The 19,905-nt window shown below is 28.9% G+C and overlaps 2 protein-coding genes across 4 annotated transcripts; both read right to left on the bottom strand.

Moving 5' to 3' along the window:
• Positions 1-3,370: 3,370 nt before the first annotated feature.
• On the bottom strand, positions 3,371-7,036 carry LOC145193189 (uncharacterized). 3 transcript variants are annotated; one of them, XR_016456128.1, is made up of 7 exons: positions 6,119-7,036; positions 5,938-6,035; positions 4,611-5,224; positions 4,283-4,462; positions 4,094-4,210; positions 3,865-3,993; positions 3,371-3,749 (listed from the first exon to the last, which is right to left on the bottom strand). XR_016456128.1 is itself a non-coding variant. In XM_080070618.2 (4 exons), the coding sequence occupies exons 1-4, from the start codon at positions 5,295-5,297 to the stop codon at positions 3,619-3,621; spliced, it is 1,344 nt and encodes a 447-aa protein (XP_079926744.2). In that variant the 5' UTR covers positions 5,298-6,363; the 3' UTR covers positions 3,371-3,618. The 3 variants fall into 3 exon arrangements, 1 of the variants encoding a protein (XP_079926744.2); XR_016456127.1 differs by lacking the exon at positions 6,119-7,036 and having other exon boundaries at positions 4,611-6,011; XM_080070618.2 differs by having other exon boundaries at positions 3,865-4,210; positions 4,611-6,363.
• LOC145193187 (dysbindin-like) lies at positions 6,510-19,542 on the bottom strand. Its single transcript, XM_090099468.1, has 11 exons — positions 19,390-19,542; positions 19,217-19,276; positions 18,817-18,852; positions 17,596-17,649; positions 17,374-17,434; positions 17,032-17,164; positions 15,075-15,207; positions 11,937-12,060; positions 10,753-10,852; positions 8,640-8,749; positions 6,510-7,041 (listed from the first exon to the last, which is right to left on the bottom strand). Exons 1-11 carry the CDS (start codon positions 19,464-19,466, stop codon positions 6,571-6,573), a joined length of 1,359 nt encoding a protein of 452 aa, XP_089955594.1. The 5' UTR covers positions 19,467-19,542; the 3' UTR covers positions 6,510-6,570.
• Between the last annotated feature and the right edge of the window lie 363 nt (positions 19,543-19,905).

Genomic DNA, 19,905 nt, shown 5'->3' on the forward strand with positions numbered 1-19,905 from the left:
CCTTTTTTATTTAACTTCTCTCACCTCTCTTTTTTTAATAGCGTCAGTGACGAGGTGTCTTTTGGATTAACCCTTTTCCAGCCAACAAGGGTCTAATGGAACACTCCTGCGATGTATTGTAGTATTGTAGTATGCTTTTTTGTGTAAAAATTTTGACAAAATTAGAATTCTACAGCAACGTTGTAATGTACTTTTTTAGTGTATATGGAGTTTTCCACTAAGCTGTATACATGAGTTAAAATGTGACGTAGTTGGCCAACAGTAATCTGTTTGACTCCGTATGTAGCCAATACATGCATAATAGCATAAAACAGCTAATGCCAAATGCCATTGTTTCGTTATTCGTGGCATATAAGATAACATTTCCTACGCGCCGAAGAAACATAAAGTGGTTTTGCTGTTGTCAACAATGCACCATAAGTCAGGGGCGGATGCAGCAAATGCCAACAAGTTTGAGATACTGAGACTAAGAGTGGTGTAGACTTACTGGATCAGCTCGTTCGCCATTACTCCTGTAAACGGCGCACAAATCGCTGGCCATTTGTCTATTTTATAAACAGCCTAGATGTATGTGGAGTAGCAGATATGTTGTGTGTAGCAACCAGACAATACGATAATTGACATCATATTTAACATTGATATATGTAAAAGTTAACATAAAATAAAATGACATTGACATATACCAATGTCCATGTTGATTAAAGTAATATACCAAAATCTCTATGTCAAATATATGTCATTCAAAGATTAATCCACAAAAAGGTCTAACAATGAAATTTGAATCCTATTACAACAATCGCATCACAAGGTTGCTGCCGTTAATGTAAAAAGACAAAAATATAAATTTTAGATTATTTTTTATTAACATTGACAACAAAAACCAAAAAATATTTAAAGTATGTATTGACTGCATTTTCCTATTTTCCTTTAATTTGCAAATCATTTTTTTGTTAAAGCTGGCCGTAAGATTTTCAATTCAAAAGTCTTCTTCATCATCTTTACCTTTTATCTTCACACTTTGAACAACCAATTATGACTATTTGAAATATGCTAAATCTATGTTGACTTTATTTGTTTTAAATGCCAGTTCAAATGACACTTATTGATTTTCAATGTCAAAAAATATTTTTTTAATTGCTAGACGCTATTCTGATTAGCATTAATTAATTTAATATGCCGCTTATGAATGAAAAGAAAAGTGTTTTGATATTTTTTTAAATATAAATTATTTATTCAAGTGAGCGTTCGAAATGTCAAAACATCTTGATATTATTAATTTAATATTAGCATGCCAAAAAGCATTCCGCAACTACACATCAATTAAAAAGACATTTAAATGTAATTAGTATTGGCATTGACTTATCATATGACGGGCATATGCTGATTATAAAGCTGACTGTAGTATGTCAAATTCAATGTTAATTTTATATAAAAAAGCAAGAACGGACACACGATTGTCTGGGTGCTAGTTGTGTGGACATTTTAAAAACATTTTAGCAATGTTAAGTATCTTTATCATGCCTTAGCAAAAAACTTTCAATCACAGAAGCTTTTAGTTTATAGATAGTGAAGTAACAATTTAATTTCAAATACGTTTTAAACTTCAAAAAAGTTTTTAAAATATTTTTAAAACTAGTATTAGAGCACAAAACTAATATTGATCATTGGTCAGTATTTCTGAAAGAACAATTTGACCAATTTTAGTATGCTTTCATTGGATAGTATCCCTGAGATTAGGGTATTCTTTTCGGGTCTAATTTTCCAAACTCGGGATTTCAGATTTGCATTTCAAAACCCGGGCCAAGCTTGACTGGGTTTCATTAGGTCAAGGAGTCCTTTAAAGCAGGAATTATTGGCAAAAATAGCGCCCCATTTAGAAAATAAGGTAAATTTTTTTATTAGTAAAACTGTTTTCCTAAACAAGAATAACATGAGCATCCAGGATTCCTTGAGCTGCTCCAATCAACATAACCATCCATTTTAAGTCAAATTTCGTGAAATTGTTAATCCTGAAAATAATTTCCTTTAACAAATATATTTTGTATTGTTAAAAGTTATTTTAAGATTGATTTTTAATTATCTTAACAAAAACAAACTTAAAGCAAAGTCGTTATGTGTATCAGAAGCCTTAAAACTTTTTTTTACCTTTCAATTTCTTTTTTATCAAAAGTTAAGTTATACAAAATACATTAGAAATTTGAAGTCGGTATAAAGATATATTTTCATTTAATCAGAGTGAAATTTGCAACATGATTTTGCACAGAAGTGCTACTCGAATAACAGATTTAGACTGGGACAGCAGTATTCTGGTGCCACTTAAGTCTGACATCGTGATAAATTGGCGCCTTCAAAACTTAGTTCTATAAAAAACTAGCTGAAAAAAATAGTGCTACAAAAAAATCTTCATCCCATTATTTTAGAAAGAAGCGAGTTTTTTAAACATAATTTCCATCGCATAATTCATTTACATAATTACATAATTTATTATACGTAGTTCATTTTGCCTCGGGATTTAGGTTTCGAAAACCTCCAAATGGAACTCCATTTATTCCTTAAAGTAGTCAATACTTGAGATAAGAATCTCTGTGATCGTAGGCCTTCTAGTGTGTCATTGAATAGCAAGAGTTTAAATCACAAACTTTTATCAGAATGTTCTTAGATGTTTTAAAGTATGCAAATTTATTTTAAAACGACAAATTTATCTTAAAATATGCTAAGCGAAACTAAAGAAGAACATGGCTATTTCTTAAACCCGAGGTGGATATCATACCTGAGATAGTTACCATACTGATACTTACCATTACTGTACTGAGATGGTGCTTACCATAGCTATACTGAGATACTTAAAAGTCTCAAGTGGATACATTACCTGAGACACAATATTTAGCTTGTTGGCATCGACAATATTCCATTGCACAGAAATTGTTTTTATTCAATCTTGAGAACGATATTCTATTGTAAAGAGACTTTGTGATACATATTGGCTTGATCATGTGATCTAATAGAAAGGGTGAAGTAAAAGTTAGATTGGATGAGACAATTTTGGAGCTCTAGCTTGTTTTTTGTGATGTTTTTTGAAGTCTGTGATTGAAGATGAACATTAATTAATCAATTCACAATGGTACCATTTTTAAAAATCACAAAAAAAAAAAAAAAAAAAAGAAGTATTCCAATGAGAATAGGAGGAAACTATTCAGGGAGAAAATTTCTTTTTAAAATTGAAATTTTTTTTTTTTAAAAAAAAAAAAAAAAAATTTTAATGTTTAAAATTTGTGACTAAAACTTGTGACCCAAAAAAAAAAATTTATACTTGTCGAACAATTTTTTGATTCAGCAGAATAAGGATAATGCAGAACAGAAAAATCACTGCTTCCTAAAAAAGTGTTCAATAAATTTTTTTTGAAAAATTTAATTTTACAAAAATTTCAAGGTAAAATATTTTAAAAAGCCTAGCATTATTCATTTTTCACAAACAATAATAATAAAAAAAATTAAACAAAAAGATAAGTTTTCGCGTGTGTAAAAAAAAGTAAAAAAAAAGGGATTTTATCTTCTTGCTTCTTTCATATTTTTTCATCTCAATTCATAGAGCTTTCTATGTGTAAACTGCCTTTATGCTTATGGTTCATGAAACTCCTTTGTATCAAACTTCTTCTCAACATACAGCCAAATAGGTATCAAAACTGAGTCAAATAATAGTATAGTTAAATGAGCAACCACGATGGCAATTGCCATCAACCCTCGATCACCTATAAAACATTTACTTTATTACAATTGCTTTTTATTAAAAACTTAAATGAAGATCAGTTTATATCTAAGGAATAATATCAAATATTTATACAGTATTCCACTAAACTATCTCACCAAACTCAGTGGGTATAAATATGAGGATTGCTGCAGCGATGCTCGCAGTTTTCTGACTAGCGAGGATCACGATGCACTTTATTTGCTTTCTCTCCAATCGTAACACCCATGATATAAAGACGTTAAGGGCTAAAAAAAGAATATGTAAAAACAGGCTCCAACCAATTATCACGACCGAGCTGACGGGTGTCAATTTCTTTAACCCTCCGGTATAACTTGTTTTACTCACTTGTATCAATATTATAACGGCTAACGCTGTTATACTGCACAGCATCAAGCAGAACTTGCGATCTGGATCGCTAATAAATCTTTTGACAACCTTAACATACCGAAGCGACTTTCCAACCTAAAGTGACGAATATTATTGAATACTCTTTGACAGTTTTGAAGCTGACTGCAAGAGAACAGATGCACTTACCAGTAAAGGTAAAAGCAAGCTAAGTGAAAGACTAAGCAAAAGTGAGGAAATATCGAGTTCAATATTGCTGCCTGTAGTTAAAACCCATTTTAAAAGAAGAGGGGTTGTGAATATTCCCGCGATGTTTGTTGCAACAGTCAACAGAACGGCTAATGCATAGTTACCATCAATTTGTGTCACCTAAACAGAAATTGTTTGCGTTAATTAGAAAAATAATTCTTTGTTTTTTGAAAACCGTTTAATTCTTTACTACGTTTGTTTAATTTAATTATTCAATTGGTAAAATTAATGTAATATACAACAACATTTAGAAAGAAGAATCACTTACCATTAGGATTCCGCTTGAGACTGTGCAGGGGGTACATAAATAAACAATCAAACCGGTTTTAAAAGATTCCATGGGTTTTGTATCATTCCCAGAGAACGACATGTTTTTACTTTTACTTGGAACTTCATGGAATGAAACTAGAGTGGTTAATTTTGAACCGATAATGCACGTTACGCAAAGAATGCTAAGTAACCCCCAAATTGCAGCTCGGTATGCTTTGATAGCTTCTTTTATAGAAGACGTGCGAAGGTATAAGCCACTGTAAAGAAACATGATTACGAGACAAATGTAGGTAGTTGCCTTATGGTCAATGGCGACTCCTATTCGAGGAATGGTGGCGCCAATAATCACGCTAAGAACCAAAAATAGCGGAAGGGCGTAGACGGACAAAAAATCTCTAATTTTCCCCAATACTTTGAAACATAAGTTTTTTTTTTTTTCATTTATGACTTCAACTTCTATCGGTGATTCATTTTGATTCGAAACAATCGCAATCTCCTCATCTATATCTACTTCGTTAAAAATTTGTTCATTGCTCTTCATTTTGGCAAAAGCTTTATTTTGTAAGAAAAGAATACTACGAGATGTTTGAACTTTTTTCTTTAGATTTATGGCTACAGATGAAAAGATCAGACAATATCTTCCCAACACTCCACACCTATTACTTTTAATTGTACAAACACACATTAAAATGTTTAAATAAAAATGGCGGCAAAGTATAAAAGTTTTTTTGTGAGTTAGTAAAACTTATTAAAAAACTCCTAAAAAAGCAAACATGTGAATGGTATTTTAATAGTATTTAGATTTTTAAGAAACTTTAACTTAAGTGCGAAAACTTACGAGCATGTAAGCTTTTTATGTGGGAAAATTAAATCGACCTTTAACGAAAATTAACGAGCGAAAATTAACGAAACGAAAATTAACGAGCAGATGCTTTGTTTAACAATTTTTATTTAATACTTCGAATTCTGATCTGTTATTAAGATAGCTAAATGTCACAAAAAAATGCAAATATTAAAGGAAGACTGACACTAATGACGCAACATTCTCTTGTGTTAAAACCAAATTAACTTAAACGTGAATTAAGATTTAAAAAGTAAAATATTTCGATTTTTTTTTGTAGTTATCGTTAGTTATCGTGACGAATGATCGCTAACAAAAATGACATGTGACAAACTGCAAAACTCAACAAAAGTAAAAAGCAACGAGAAAAACTTTCTTCAACTTGAATTTTTATGTCATTTACTAAATGTTAACGGAAAACTATTTTTTGAAGTGATAAGAGTCAAAAAATAGTTTTCCATCAATATATACCATTAATAAATACCATTTTTAGCAATTCTTTCCAACCATAATGCAAAGCTGCTGAAACATCAACACAAAATCGTAAGAAAACCTGATGAAGACGAGGTTAGTCGATGCAACCTATGACATCAGAAAACTTTTATAAGAATTGCAATCAAAATCATGTTGTGTAATCAAGCATTAAAAAAATTGCGCAAAACAACCTCATGCCGGTTAAGAAATATTTCTGCGGTTGTTCTTTTTTCAAAGCAGATCAGATGGAAGAGTGCGTAGAGGTATGATGGCTAATGACGATAGTGTCCATTTGAGAAGCCAGAGGTTCATGAATTTTCGCAAATTTTATTCAATGGAATTTAAAAAAAAGAAAAGAAAAGCAAAATGATTTAGACAAACGGTTTTCTCTGATTATATTTTTAATTGACTTAATCGTCGCTTATCTTTGCAGATGCGTGTCACTATAAAACTGTCCACCAAAGCCTCTTAAACAATGTAAAATAAATATTGCTATGTATTTTAAAGAACATAGCAACAAAGTTCGAGATAAATCAATAATAATACTATTATCCAACAACGTTAAGAAAAAACTTAAAAAAATGGTATGAAAGATCAGTAATATAAGTAAAATTTAATCTCGTAAAAAAAAGTGGTATAGAAATTAAAAACTCCCCAATTTTGCATCATAACATTCTCCTTCATGATCGAGAGGTTGGCAAACAGGCTCGTCTAAGCTTAATAATTCTTTGACGGCGTCATTTGTACCTTTGTTATCATTATTATACTCGTTCGATGTAAAAAATTGCGCATCGTTATTTGCAACATGTGCATTTAGTAAACCGTTTTCGTTTGCATTTTTTGTTTCAAAAGATGAATCTTTGATAAAAAACGAAGAACTGATATCGTTTTTAGTTAAAGCAGCATTTTTCGATTGATCAACATTTGTAGCATCGTCTACGTGTTCTAGTTCAAATGACGTCACCTGGCTTACTGTAGCTAAATTAACTTTTATGTCATTTTCCTTATCATGATCATCGGAAAATCTTTCAAATGGAACTTCTACATTGTTGTCGAGAGCTTCTTTGGATGTACGGTTCTGAGAGGCTTGCGCTTGAATTACCGAATTGATTTCCTGTACAACAAAAAGCCATAAAAAAAAAATAAAAAAGAGACGTTGATGAAATATTTTACTGATAAAACAAACGAAGAAAATAAGAGACTAAAACTTACTAAACCGCTAATACAAAGATATCTATTGAACCCCCCCCCCCCCCCTAAACGTTGAGTTATAAGATAACTCGGCATTAAAAGTCTTACTTCCGATGTCAAAGCTCAATTCCCGGAATTACATTTGGATAATTTATATAATCACAAAAATATTGTTGAATCCCTTTGTTATGCAAAGTTTTTTTGAATTACTTAATGTTAAAAAAACAAAACAAAACATTGAGTGTGTTCGCATACATTACACTGATTCAATTAATACTTGGAGTTCTAATAAATAAGAAACAGTATCTGATATTTTGCACATTTTTACTGAACTACTACTTAGTCACTTATATTTACTATAATTTTTTTTTGCTTATACTTCTTTACATCTGTGTAATAAATAGCAACGTCGTAACTGATATCCAACTTTGTTTTTCTGACGTCGTTTTCCGAGGACAAGATTAACAAATCATCTTGATAATTGAGCTATGGTGCCAATCTAAACTCTATATTATTGATCAAAACCTCGATCCTGGCCTTAAACCTTTTACAGATTCCTTCCTGACATAGTCGTTGAGGATAAAATTTTACTGCTTAATGGAAACCTTTAGGATGGTGAAAATCTTGTGAGAAGATCTTTTACTCAAGTTATGTCCGGATTGAGTAACCAATCAAGTGGATTTAAATCTGACGAAACGAGAAAAACATTTTCTCAGATACCTTGTAGATTTCTGTCAATGTTTTGAAGCCAATTTTTTGTTATATGAATAACAGTAACAGTGAATCAGTCCTACTTTAAGACACGGAATTCGCAGCAAGCTTTACATCAGAAAACTGAAAAGGCAGACTCCTCTGGAAATTTATTTTTTTTTTTTTACTTCTCTCAGCTCTCTTTCTTTGAACTTAGTCTTTTGGATTAAGCTCATTTCAAATGGTTTACTCACAGAGAACCTTTGGATACCTTCCTTACCGAGCAACCCATGTTGCACTGGATTCGGCATCCTTGTTTGTAATTCCTCTCCTGGGCATACCTTCAATACAACCAACCTTCTTCATTCAATTTATGTAGTTGTAGACAGCCTCTTAAACTATCTCTTATCTTACAATAATAATCCTTGGGAGTAATGCCAACTTAACTACAAAACATTTTTTTGTTAAAGTTCTAAAAAAAAATTTTTTTCACTACAGATATAAAAGAAAAATATAAAGTTCAATAATTGAAAATATGATGGTTATATTCACAAAATAAAAAAGGCACATAATTTAGTTTGAATTTTATAAGAACATGTTAATTGTGTATTTTATAACATGTGCAATTTATAAGAGCATGTTAATTGTGTATTTTATAGCATGTAATTTATAAGACCATGTTGCAAAAGCCCAGAATTATAAGTTTATTGATCATTTGTATTCTAGTTGACTAAAAATCAGTAAAAGAAATGCAACTTTTCTTAAAAATAATTCTATGGCATTAAAATTAAAAAAAAAAAAAAAAAAAAAAAAAAAGGAAGAAAAATTTACTTCAGGCCCCAAAAACTCTCTTAAGGTTGAAAGATCTGCTTCATCGATTTGAACTTCAATTAAAGTTGAACTTTGTTCATTTCCATTTCGCTCCAAATTTACAATAGGCTCTAAAAAAATTTAAATTTTCCACACTACAGATATCTAAGAAAATGTCAAGACCAACAATTGAAAATATGATAAAAATATTCTAAAGGTTCAAAAAAAAAAAAGGGGGCTTAACTACTAAAGACTACCATGGGAATATTGAAGAATTGTTATTTTTTTAACTCGGAGTAATAATTAAAATAAAAACTATTAACACTCGTATTAACGTAGTTAATAGATGCTGTTAACAATCTTTATTAGTAGTAATAAACTATATATCAACTTTGATTTTAATTCTGTAAAATAAAAAAAACCTGAGTTTAGCTAAAGATAAAACTTAAAAGAATTTTAAACACAGAGTAAAACAAGAAAACCAAATTACCAACAAATACACTAAGTTCATCATCATACTAAAGAAGATTTTAAATAATGTTAAGAATCTTCATCATGTCAAAACCAACTAAAACTTAAACTTTAAAAATAGAAACTTTGTTCATTTCTGAAATATTTTTCATACCAGTATCAGAGCTGGAAACTAACATTGATCATTGGTCAATAGCTCTGAAACTAATATCATTGGTCAATAGGTCTGAAACAGATTAATATCATTGGTCATTATGTCTGAAAAAAAATATTGGTTTGCCCAAACTAAGTAAGTTTTCATCAGACAGCATCCCTGAGATGCTTTATTGCATAATATCATCTAAGAGTTTAACTCTTAGATGATGATTGATTTTGAAATGGTTTGATAAATTTTGATTGCATGCAAAAACAAAGATTTTTTCTGTTGCTAAATCTACCTGTTGACAAAACAAGATAAAAAGTAATAAATAGCTTGCAATCAACAATACTTTGAAATACATATCTTACTGCTTCTTTAAGAAAAGGTAAGCATTCATTTTTTTTTTTTTAAAAAAAAGGTGGAAAACATTTTTAAACATAAATATACAATATTTTATTTAATACTAGAACTAATAATTCTTCTACGTAGTTTTGCACTTTAAAATTGTCTGGAAATTTACACTGCTAGATATTGATATCATTTTTTTTAAATCATAAAAAACCTTTTAAACAATTTAAATTTAAACTATTTTTAAACACAGTAAAATTTCATTCTTATGAAATATTACTAGGAAAATTACGAACAGAAAACTAAAAATACCCAAAAACTTAAATTTTAAAGAAAAAAAAATTGTTACTGGTTACTCTGCAATTTTCTTATTCAACAGTGTCCAAGGGATAAATATTGTAACTTAATTTAAAAAAACTATAATAGTAATAATAATTTAATTACATAGAATCATTTATTAATATGAAAAAAACATAAAAAATTCTTTTTTTTTAATTCAATATAGGATCAATTGTTAATATGAAAAAAATATTTTCAAAATAGATTTCAAAATTTTTAATTATTGCTAAATACTACTATTATTTAATTTAAAACTTAATTTAATTTCAATGTGTGTGTGTGTGTGTGTGTGTGTGTGTGTGTGTGTGTGTGTGTGTGTGTGTGTGTGTGTGTGTGTGTGTGTGTGTGTGTGTGTGTGTGTGTGTGTGTGTGTGTGTGTGTGTGTGTGTGTGTGTAAATAAATATATAATTAAGATAAATATATAAGATAAATATATAAGATAAGTATATAAAATAAATATATATAAATATATTTAAAATAATAATAAATATATATATACTTAATAAATTTATAATTTATGTAATTAATAAACAATTTATATAATAAATATATAAAATAAATATAAATACATATAAGATAATTATATATGTTAAATATATATAAATATATATACCAAATAAAAATAAATATACTAAAATAAAAATATAAAATAGATTTTTCAAATGAAATATATACTGAAGATATATTTCATTTGAAAAATTTCCTTCAAAACTCTCCAGCATTATTACTAACTTTAGGTACTTATCACTAAATAAAAAAGAGTAAATTTATCACTTAGGCTAAATGAAAAGGTATTTTAGAATGTTTTAAACTTATAAATGTAAAAACTCATTTACTTTCAACTTCACCATATTGAATGTAGTGATTCATTTGTTCAAGGAAAGCATCTCCATATGCTTTCTGCTTTTCTTCAGACTGCTGGCGATCTAAAGCTTCCTTTCAACAAGAAAAAAAAGGATGTTAATATATATTAAATAATCAGTACCAATTTTTTAAAAATTTAGGAAAAAAATTATTTTTTACAGTAGCACCTGAAGAGCAAAAGGGAGATGAAATAACTTAAATTTGATATAAAGAATTGATTTAAATTGGGTACAACTTTAATGACTTGCATTATTTTCTTTTTTACCAAAACTCCAAGAAATATTCAATGCTCAATCACAAATTCTTAAACTGCCTTTTCATGCCTTGAGAGAAAACCCACACAGAATAAATTTATCTTAACAAAAAGTTTCCCTCTTTTTTCTAAAGCAGTTAAAATGCAATAATATTTGACAGAACAATCTTTTGGAACAATAAACAAGTAGACATATCACTTGAGCATGGAAACTTTTTCTGTTTATCAGACAGTTAGATTTGATCTAACTACTTCTGGGCAAAGCACACTTCAGTAGCCGAGTAGTTGCAATTACAACCCACAAATCTTTTTTTGCTCCCCAATTTGCCACTTTGTGAGTATATGGTTTCCTGCAAATTTTTCTCAGAGAAATTAGAAAACCTACAATATTAACTGCAAACAATCATGTGACAGTCTTCAGTTAGAGCCTCGTAATAAGAAGAAACTTATCTATATTCAACTGCAAACCAAAAAATTGTTGTACCATTAACATAAAAATAAAAACTTTTGTATGTTGTTTTCATTACAATAACATCAGCTACATTACAGAAAAAAATATTCTTTCTTTTTTTTTTTAATGAAAGCCACTTGAGTGTAAAAGGGTTGACTGAAAACAGAAAATACCTTTAGGAAATTCAATCACAATTTAGGAATTTAAGAATAGATTTCTTTTGAATAAAGTTTTTATTTTGAATTAAGTTTATAAAAAAATTTATAAATGCAAAAGGCAACTTTTAATTTGCAAAGTTACATAATTATGACCAAATTTTTGCAATGGTGTTTAATTATTATACTCAATTTAACGCTTTTTCAGATTACAAACTTTTTATTATTATTTTTTTTTATCTTTTTATATTATTTATATTATTGGTTTCAAATAAATCTTGGAGTAAATACACATACCTTCTCTGCAATCTTTGTTTCAACAAGTTTATCAAATGAGTTTAAAGTTGTAACATCATAGATTGAAGCAACTGAAGGTGCTTCCTGATTTTCAAACATTGATTTTTTTAATGTAAACTCAGCGCTAAAATTATGTAAAAAAGATGAACTTAAAAAAATTTCCTTTGCAAACTTTTTGTTTTGTAAAATTAGGACAAAATATCACTATTCCTAAAAATGACCATCAGCTTGAACTTCTTCCCACCCCTTATTGTTCTTGTTGGAGAAAAAAACATTAAGAAAATTGCATTGTTGTTAAAAGTAAAAAGAAATGAGAAAACCATTGAAAGTGGAGAGCAATTCTTCAGGTGGAAATCCTCTCAACGTCATAAATGGAATGGAGACATTAAATTTCAATTAAAACTTAATCTCATATCAAAATTTTAAGCAACATCAAAACAAAAAAATCAAGAAACTCTTTTCTACACTAAAGAACTACCTAAGTAGTAGTCAAATTTAAAGTGTATGTGCACACACGAGTGTGAGTGTGTGTGTGTGTGTGTGTGTGTGTGTGTGTGTGTGTGTGTGTGTGTGTGTGTGTGTATATAGACACACACACACACACATACATAAAATTTCAATCATTTAGCTCCAATTTTAAATAGAAAATTATTTTAAACAGAGGATTTTTATAACTATCTTGTGGAGGCCTATTTAAGTTTTGAATTAAGTTAAGTTAACTAATCAAAATGGTAGATAAGGATAAGGAGAAAACTGTTAAAATAAATATATATATACTTTCATTTTTAGGCATTTGTAGTATGCACTGACAATTAAAATAAAATGTCTAAAATGAGAACTTTTGCAAGCTGAAATCCCTAAGTTAATAACATATGGTTACTCTGTTAATGTTCTAAATTTAGTTGAAAAGGATGTCTCTCAGAAGTCCATAATAAAGAATATTGTAGAAATTCATAAATATTTTTGTAATCATCACCAACCACATGTATGTACCAAACTAATCATATTCTGTGATACAATTTTATGAAATAAAACAGCTGTGTTAATGATATATAATTATATAGGCCTAAGTAATAAATATGGCAAAAGAGATCCTAGATAGTGTACACCAAAATTATTTTTTAATATTTCTTTGTTAAATTACAAAGATACATTAAAATACAAAGATTACAAAAATAAACAACACTGAAATAAAGAATAAATTACACTGTAGAGATATTAAAAAAAAAAAAAAAGTGGACTGATGCCACAGCCAAATGACACCTGCTGGAACTCCCTATCAGATGGTATGAAGACATTTATATCTAATTGCTCCCTTAGAGAGAAGCAATAAATTTACAAGCAAAACTGAAAACTGTTGGTGCTGCATTGGGTAAGGTAAATAACTTAGTTTATTTAATTAGTTGCTTGATGTATTAAATTTTATGATAATAAATGTGTTAAAACATATTTCTGACACCATAACATCAATAACTTTATTTACATAATTATAAATTTAAAAATTGTGTTTGCTGCAGATGCAGGCAGATGATATAATATTGTCTTTGGCATAGCCTCAGGTATAATGAAAAGTTGGCTCTGTACAATGATGATCTTTTAAAGAGGTTTAAGAAAGCAATCATTCTATGTAATTTTCTGGCCGATTGAACAGATCCAAAATATGAAAGTAACATGCTATAAATATGAAAGTAGCATATGAAAGTAAAATATGAAAGTAAGTAATATAATAGTAGAGTACATAAAATTATAAAAAAATAAAATAATGTATGTGATCAAATTTAAACGAATAATAGAGTTCCCTGTTTTGATAAAATTTACATTTACGTTTACTACTCTTATACTCTTACTTATACAATAATATATTCAATGTTTACTTAGGAAGAACATTGAATAGAAGTCAAGAAGAAAAAGCTGAAGAATGGTTGAATGAAATCTATCCTGAATTTGTGCCTGGCTACTATGCATTTAAGCTAAAGGATGCTAATTGTTTTCCTACATATTTATTCAATGATAGTGTAAAAAGCACAACATCAGCAACCAATCGGTGGAGAATTATAGAAATGAAGGAGGATGAGTCTTCAAAATTACCATTAATTGCAAGGTTTTTATGGCCAATGCTCACTTGTCCAGCTTGTTCTGGATCTATTGAAAGATTTTTCTCATCCTTTAGCATTATTTGGAGCAACATTAGAAATTGTTTAGGAAGAGAAAAAGCAGAAATGCTAGTACGAATTTACAGACATTTAAGATCAAGATACAAAATTGCTGATGGCTTAAAGATATGATGACTAAAACTGCTGATGTTTGATTAGTTTAAACTTTTAAGTTTGACTTTTACAGCTCCAAGTAAAAAAAATGTCTTAACTATGAAATATATAACACTAAACTCCTCATTTTTATCATTAGAACAATTGTTGATCTAATCTATGAAGTTAATGGACAAAAAAATTATAAATAAAAAACTTGAGAACAAAAACCCAGCAAATTGGATTTTTACTCTCGGGTTTTTGGGTGGGTTTGTGGGTTTGAGTTTTTGGGTACCAACCCTGGTAATAAGTGGCCATGGACTTGTGCATCTCTAAACTGTAGGAGGAAATATGAAATTAAACCAGTACAAAGTTCAAGAAACAAAATTACTATCTCAATTAGGCAATTGGTTTCCTGATAATAAACCAAAGATGTTCATGCAAGATACAGCACAATGTAGCACAGCAAAATACTTAAAAAAAACTCCTATAAGATAAGAAGATATCTTTGTTTAAACAGCCAATTCAACTGACCTTAACCCAATAGAAAATGAAAATTGGTAAAAAGAGAAAAATTTTGAATTGGAACCAAAACCACAAGTTAAAAGAAATGGTTTTTAATGTATTTTTGACATGCAACAACAGTACAATGTGTCAAAAGAAATAAAGAAAAAAGGTTAAACAACTCTTTAATTTCTTTTTTTTCCCCAATTGAAGAACACCATTATTCTTATCATCAATGATTTTTGAAGAATCACCATTATTCTTATCATCAATGATTGTAGACAGAAGGAAAATAGTTGCATGGAGAAAAAAACTCAGAGGAGAGAATAAGAGGAAAGAAGAAAAAAAAAAAGAGAAAAAAAGGTGGAAAAAATTTTTAAAAAATTACTGTTTTGTAGCAACTAGTTCACTCAGCTTTACTTTCAGCTCCAACTTCTGTTTTTCTAAATCATGCCTTTCTATTGCATCTTCATACTCAACAAGTAAAGTTTCAATTTTCCCAACTTGCTCACCAATTGCACCTGTTGCAAACAGAAAAATAGAAAGATTACTTAAAATTTCTTTAGCATTACTATTAGTTAATACTTTTAAATTGTTTATTTATCAACATATGGAAATTTTAAAAATGTTTTTGTAGTTTTGTTATTAACTCAAGTTTTAGTTTTTTTTTTAAACAATTCACATGTACAAATAAAAGCGTTTATATAATTATATTAAATATTGCGTATACAATTACAGTTACATCCCATTAACTCAAACAGCTCCAGACCTGAACCTCTATGAGATATTCTTGATGTACTTGATGGAGAGGTCATCCTATGAACTCCTAACGGATTCCATCCTATGAAGATCATTCAGGTTAGGATGCTGTTTGTAGCAAATCCCAGAGCAAATTTGAGCCTATATGCTGAAGTCAAGAAAATTCAAGTCTGATGAGCTAGGGGTTCACAAGTATTTATCCTAGAAGTTGTTGTTCTCTTGTTGCAAGTTGTGGACTGAGTTTGTTGCATGACTAGAGCCTCTATCCTTTAAGATGTTTATTAAGAAGAAACTTTTGTTTTCTGGCTCTAGATTTGGCTCCAAGGCAGTCATGGACAATCCACTTGATGGTCTTCTCCAGCACATTCATCTATTAGGCAATTGCCTTCATGGTCCTGAGAGGGTTCCTATTGATTCTATCTTCAACAAAAGTCTTGTTGGCAACAGGACACTTTTCTTCAAAGTCCTTCATTGGCACAAACTGACATTTCAAATTTGACTATTTTTGATCAATCTTCAGTTGGATTTATTTTGCAGAGATGTAAAGAACTGATCTACTGAAGGAAAAGTAGGAAGTGGAAAAAAAAAGGATTTAAAGATAAATATATAGCAAAATCAATAATTGGCTCCATAAAAGTAAATACATGTCAATTGCAGAGAGATTTAGTAAGAAAATTTAAATGCCTTTAAGCTTTGATGGGGAAAAGTATTTAAATCTGAAGAATATAAAAAAAACTCCTAAGTGATCCATTGATGGAGAAATTAAAGCAATTCATCGTTAAAATAAGCTATAAATACTTTTAAACCAATAAATCTTGTGCATAATTGAAGACATTAAAACCTATTGTAAAAAGGACTTCTCACAATAACCAGGCCAGCAATATTTTTATCAGTCAAAAGGTAGATAAGTCACCAACAAGTTCAAGTATTTTCAACCTAAAAGGTTTGCTCCCATGTTCTTTGTATGGCAAACAATCTGCTCCTGTGGCTTGAAAAGTGCACCATTTTTATTATTTGTAAGATTTGAGCTCAGATCTTTATATAGAAAAATGTTTAAAGAGATCCCTTTTGTTATTCATTAAAAAGTATGATATCCCCACAATATTTTGGCCTGATTTGGCTATATACCACTGCTTCAAGAAGTCTCTTGAATGATATGATCAAAATGGTGTCAAACAGGTACCTAAGAAAGCAAATCCTCCATATTGCCCTGAACAGCAAATTATAGGTCAACTGTTAAAGGAATCCTATTGAAAAGCAAAGAAATTAGCTTCAGATGAAAAAAATTCTTAAAAAGAGTGAATAGCAGCTTCAAAAAAAGTAACTCAAAGCAAGATCCAGGAAATGATGTCCAGTATTTGCAAAAATACTCTGATTCTATCTAAGCGTCCAATTAAAAATGTAAAAAATGATTGAAATAAATAGTTTAGTTAGCTTCATAGTGTATAAAAATTACAAAAATCAGGTAAGTAGTTTTGAATTAACAATTAAAGGGTGCTGAATTTCATCATGTTCAACCAACGATAATGTTTTTTCAACTGATTTTTGAGAAAGAATAAAAAGTGGGATAGATATTAGGAACATACTAATTTTTTTTTGAGCTATTTCAACTTTTGCTAGTAATTCTGGCAATGCTTGAAGATTGCTGTGAAACTCTGCAAGATAGGTGTTATACTTTTCCCACTCCTTACTAAAACAAGCCATAAGATCATCGGCTTTCTAAAAAGAAACAATTAGGAAATCAAATAAAGAAACGTTTAAACAAAACTTTTACCCTTAAAGCAGTTTGCAGTGCCAACTTTAAAATTATGGATTTCTTTAATATATTGGACATATTAAAAGGTGCTCTCGATTTCATATGAATTTCACACAAATACATCATAAAATTTATACAAATGCATTATAAAACTCACACATAGGAAACTCACCTCAGATAATTTAACATTTTTCACTGATTCTTCATGAATACAAAGCCATTCACTATGAAATCTAATATAACAACATAAAGCAAATATAGTGAGAAACACTTTGCAAAATTGACCATTAAAAATTGTAAAAATTGATGGAGTGGTATATCAAAAACCAGTATATGTATGTAGAAGCTTTAGCCAAACAAAATTTCATTGAAAAATGCAGAGAAAAAAATTTACCTTTTAAATAACTGATGACCAGAATCTAACTTCACTTTTAGAATATATTCTTCCCTAACAAGTAAACAAAAAACCATTTTGGAAGTAAAACTATAATTATATACACACAAAAAAAATAACAATCTCAGTGAAATTTTACTACTTTCTTGTTCCAATTAAATAATTTTGGCAAAAACTACTTTTTCTTCATCAAGACAGTATAGAAGTATAATAAGGCTAATAACTTTCCTATTGCACAATTAAGAAATTGTGGTTTAGAGACTTTAATTTTAAAGAAAAACAAAAATAAGCAGAACATAAAGGAGATTTTACTACATAAAGGAGATTTCACTACATAAATGAAATGAATAGAACAACTGTTTTATTTTTAACAATTAATTGAGAGAGTGCTGATTCAATTTCAAAACATTTACCTAAAAAAAATCTTAATAAACTGAGCATCCATTTCAAATATTATATATTAGATATGTAATTTTATGTTCTATATACCTTTATATATATAATATAAAAGCAATAGAGATGTTAAGTATATAATATATAATTTATAAACTTTATATATTATATAAATAATTAGTAACAGATAGTGATATCAAGTTAAAGATATTTTGTCAGCATATAGTGTATATTGTAGCTCTGAATATATATTGTAGCAACTGACAATATACTTTCTCAAGACTTCTGGCTAAAAAAATAATCTTATTTTATTGAAATGGTTGTAGCGATCATAAAAATTTAAAATTAGGCTGCTTATTAGTTAATTAATAGCCATTTTAATCAAATAAATAAAAATAAATACTTCCCCCTTATTACCAATCGAATATTCTTACTTAGGTAAAAAAAAAAATTAATTAACTAGCCATTTTTAATTGGTGCTTTCTAACGTTTTAACATTCCATCAAATGATGTTTTCATATTTGAATAAACTTGGTATTTAACAAAAACAACAAATGCTGGTTGAAACATTTTTATGAGCAACTTGAGTTACATAGTTGACTTTTTTTAGACCTTTTTTGGGGCAAAATCTGTTTGTCATTTTTCAAAACTTGTCTCTAATTAGATCTATTTTCTTTTCAGTTTGTTAGCTTCAGAGGTTTATCTCTTTGTAGTTAAACTACAGCACATTATAGGGCAGTTGGAACAATTTAAAAATTCATAAAAGGCAAAAGAATAAATAATATTAAATTCAATATTCTACTTGATGCAAGTTACTTAGGAATATACCTTAAATCTCCCCCATCTTCTGTAGCCAACACCTTCCTAAAAAGAATGCTAATTTACAAAAATACAAAGTCAAAAAAAATTAGAGAAGTAAATTGCAGTTAACAAAATTGAAACCTTTTTCAAAAATTTCTTCTTTTGAATTATCACACATAAACATGCTTATTATGCAAGTTTTTTAAGATAAAATTATCAGTGACTATGTTTCTTGTTTCTGCTGCGGTTTTTTTAGGATTGTTAGGTTTGTTTACTTTTTGAAGTTATTTGACTGCAGTTTAATGCTGGTCATTTACCTTCAAAAAATATACATAAAAACTAAGCAAAAACTAGCCATTAGTAGCGGAGAAATAAAAAATAACCAGTCTCAAAATGAGATGTAAACTTTTTTTCTCAAAAATTTCACCTGGCTTTTTTATTTGCAACTTTCACTTCTTTCTTCGCCTTCTCTGTTAAATTTTTCCAACTAAAACATGATGTTTACTATTTATGCACTAAGTATTTGTGAACAATAGCAAATTGTGTACAAAATTTTAACCTCATAACTTAGAAAAAGTACTATAATTTTTGGAAACTCACCCTGAACTCAATTCCACTTGAGCAAATTGAATTCGCTGCATCAGACGCATGTTATCAAATGTGTTTTTACTGAACATTGTGCACAAGATCTTTTATTTCTTTTAACTATTTTTACTTTTTAAACTATGTTGAATTATTTCAAAACACAAAAATTTACTAAAAACCATAATCACACATAAATAAGGGAAAAAAAATTCAATAATTTGGTTGTTAACAGCATAAGATCAGAAACCAGCAGTGATTAATTTGAGCACAATATAATTTTAAAATATGAGTGGATCATTATTTAAGATTTATGAAATGATGTAAAAAAAAAAAATAAAAAATCTGCTGAACAAGAGAAATTAATAATCAAAAGTAAAATCAAAAAGGTTTTTTTTTCACTTTCTTAAACTTTATGTTTAACTACATTTAGCACTAACAAATTCTTAAGGTTTTAAAGAATTGATTAATTGAGTGCTGTATAAATTTCTCCTATAAATTCATGAACAAAATCACTTTTAAAATTGAGCAGCT

Source organism: Hydra viridissima, unplaced genomic scaffold, assembly GCF_058129835.1.
Source record: "Hydra viridissima isolate aposymbiotic clone 2 unplaced genomic scaffold, HvirCarnegie_v1 scaffold_10, whole genome shotgun sequence".
NCBI lineage: Eukaryota > Metazoa > Cnidaria > Hydrozoa > Anthoathecata > Hydridae > Hydra > Hydra viridissima.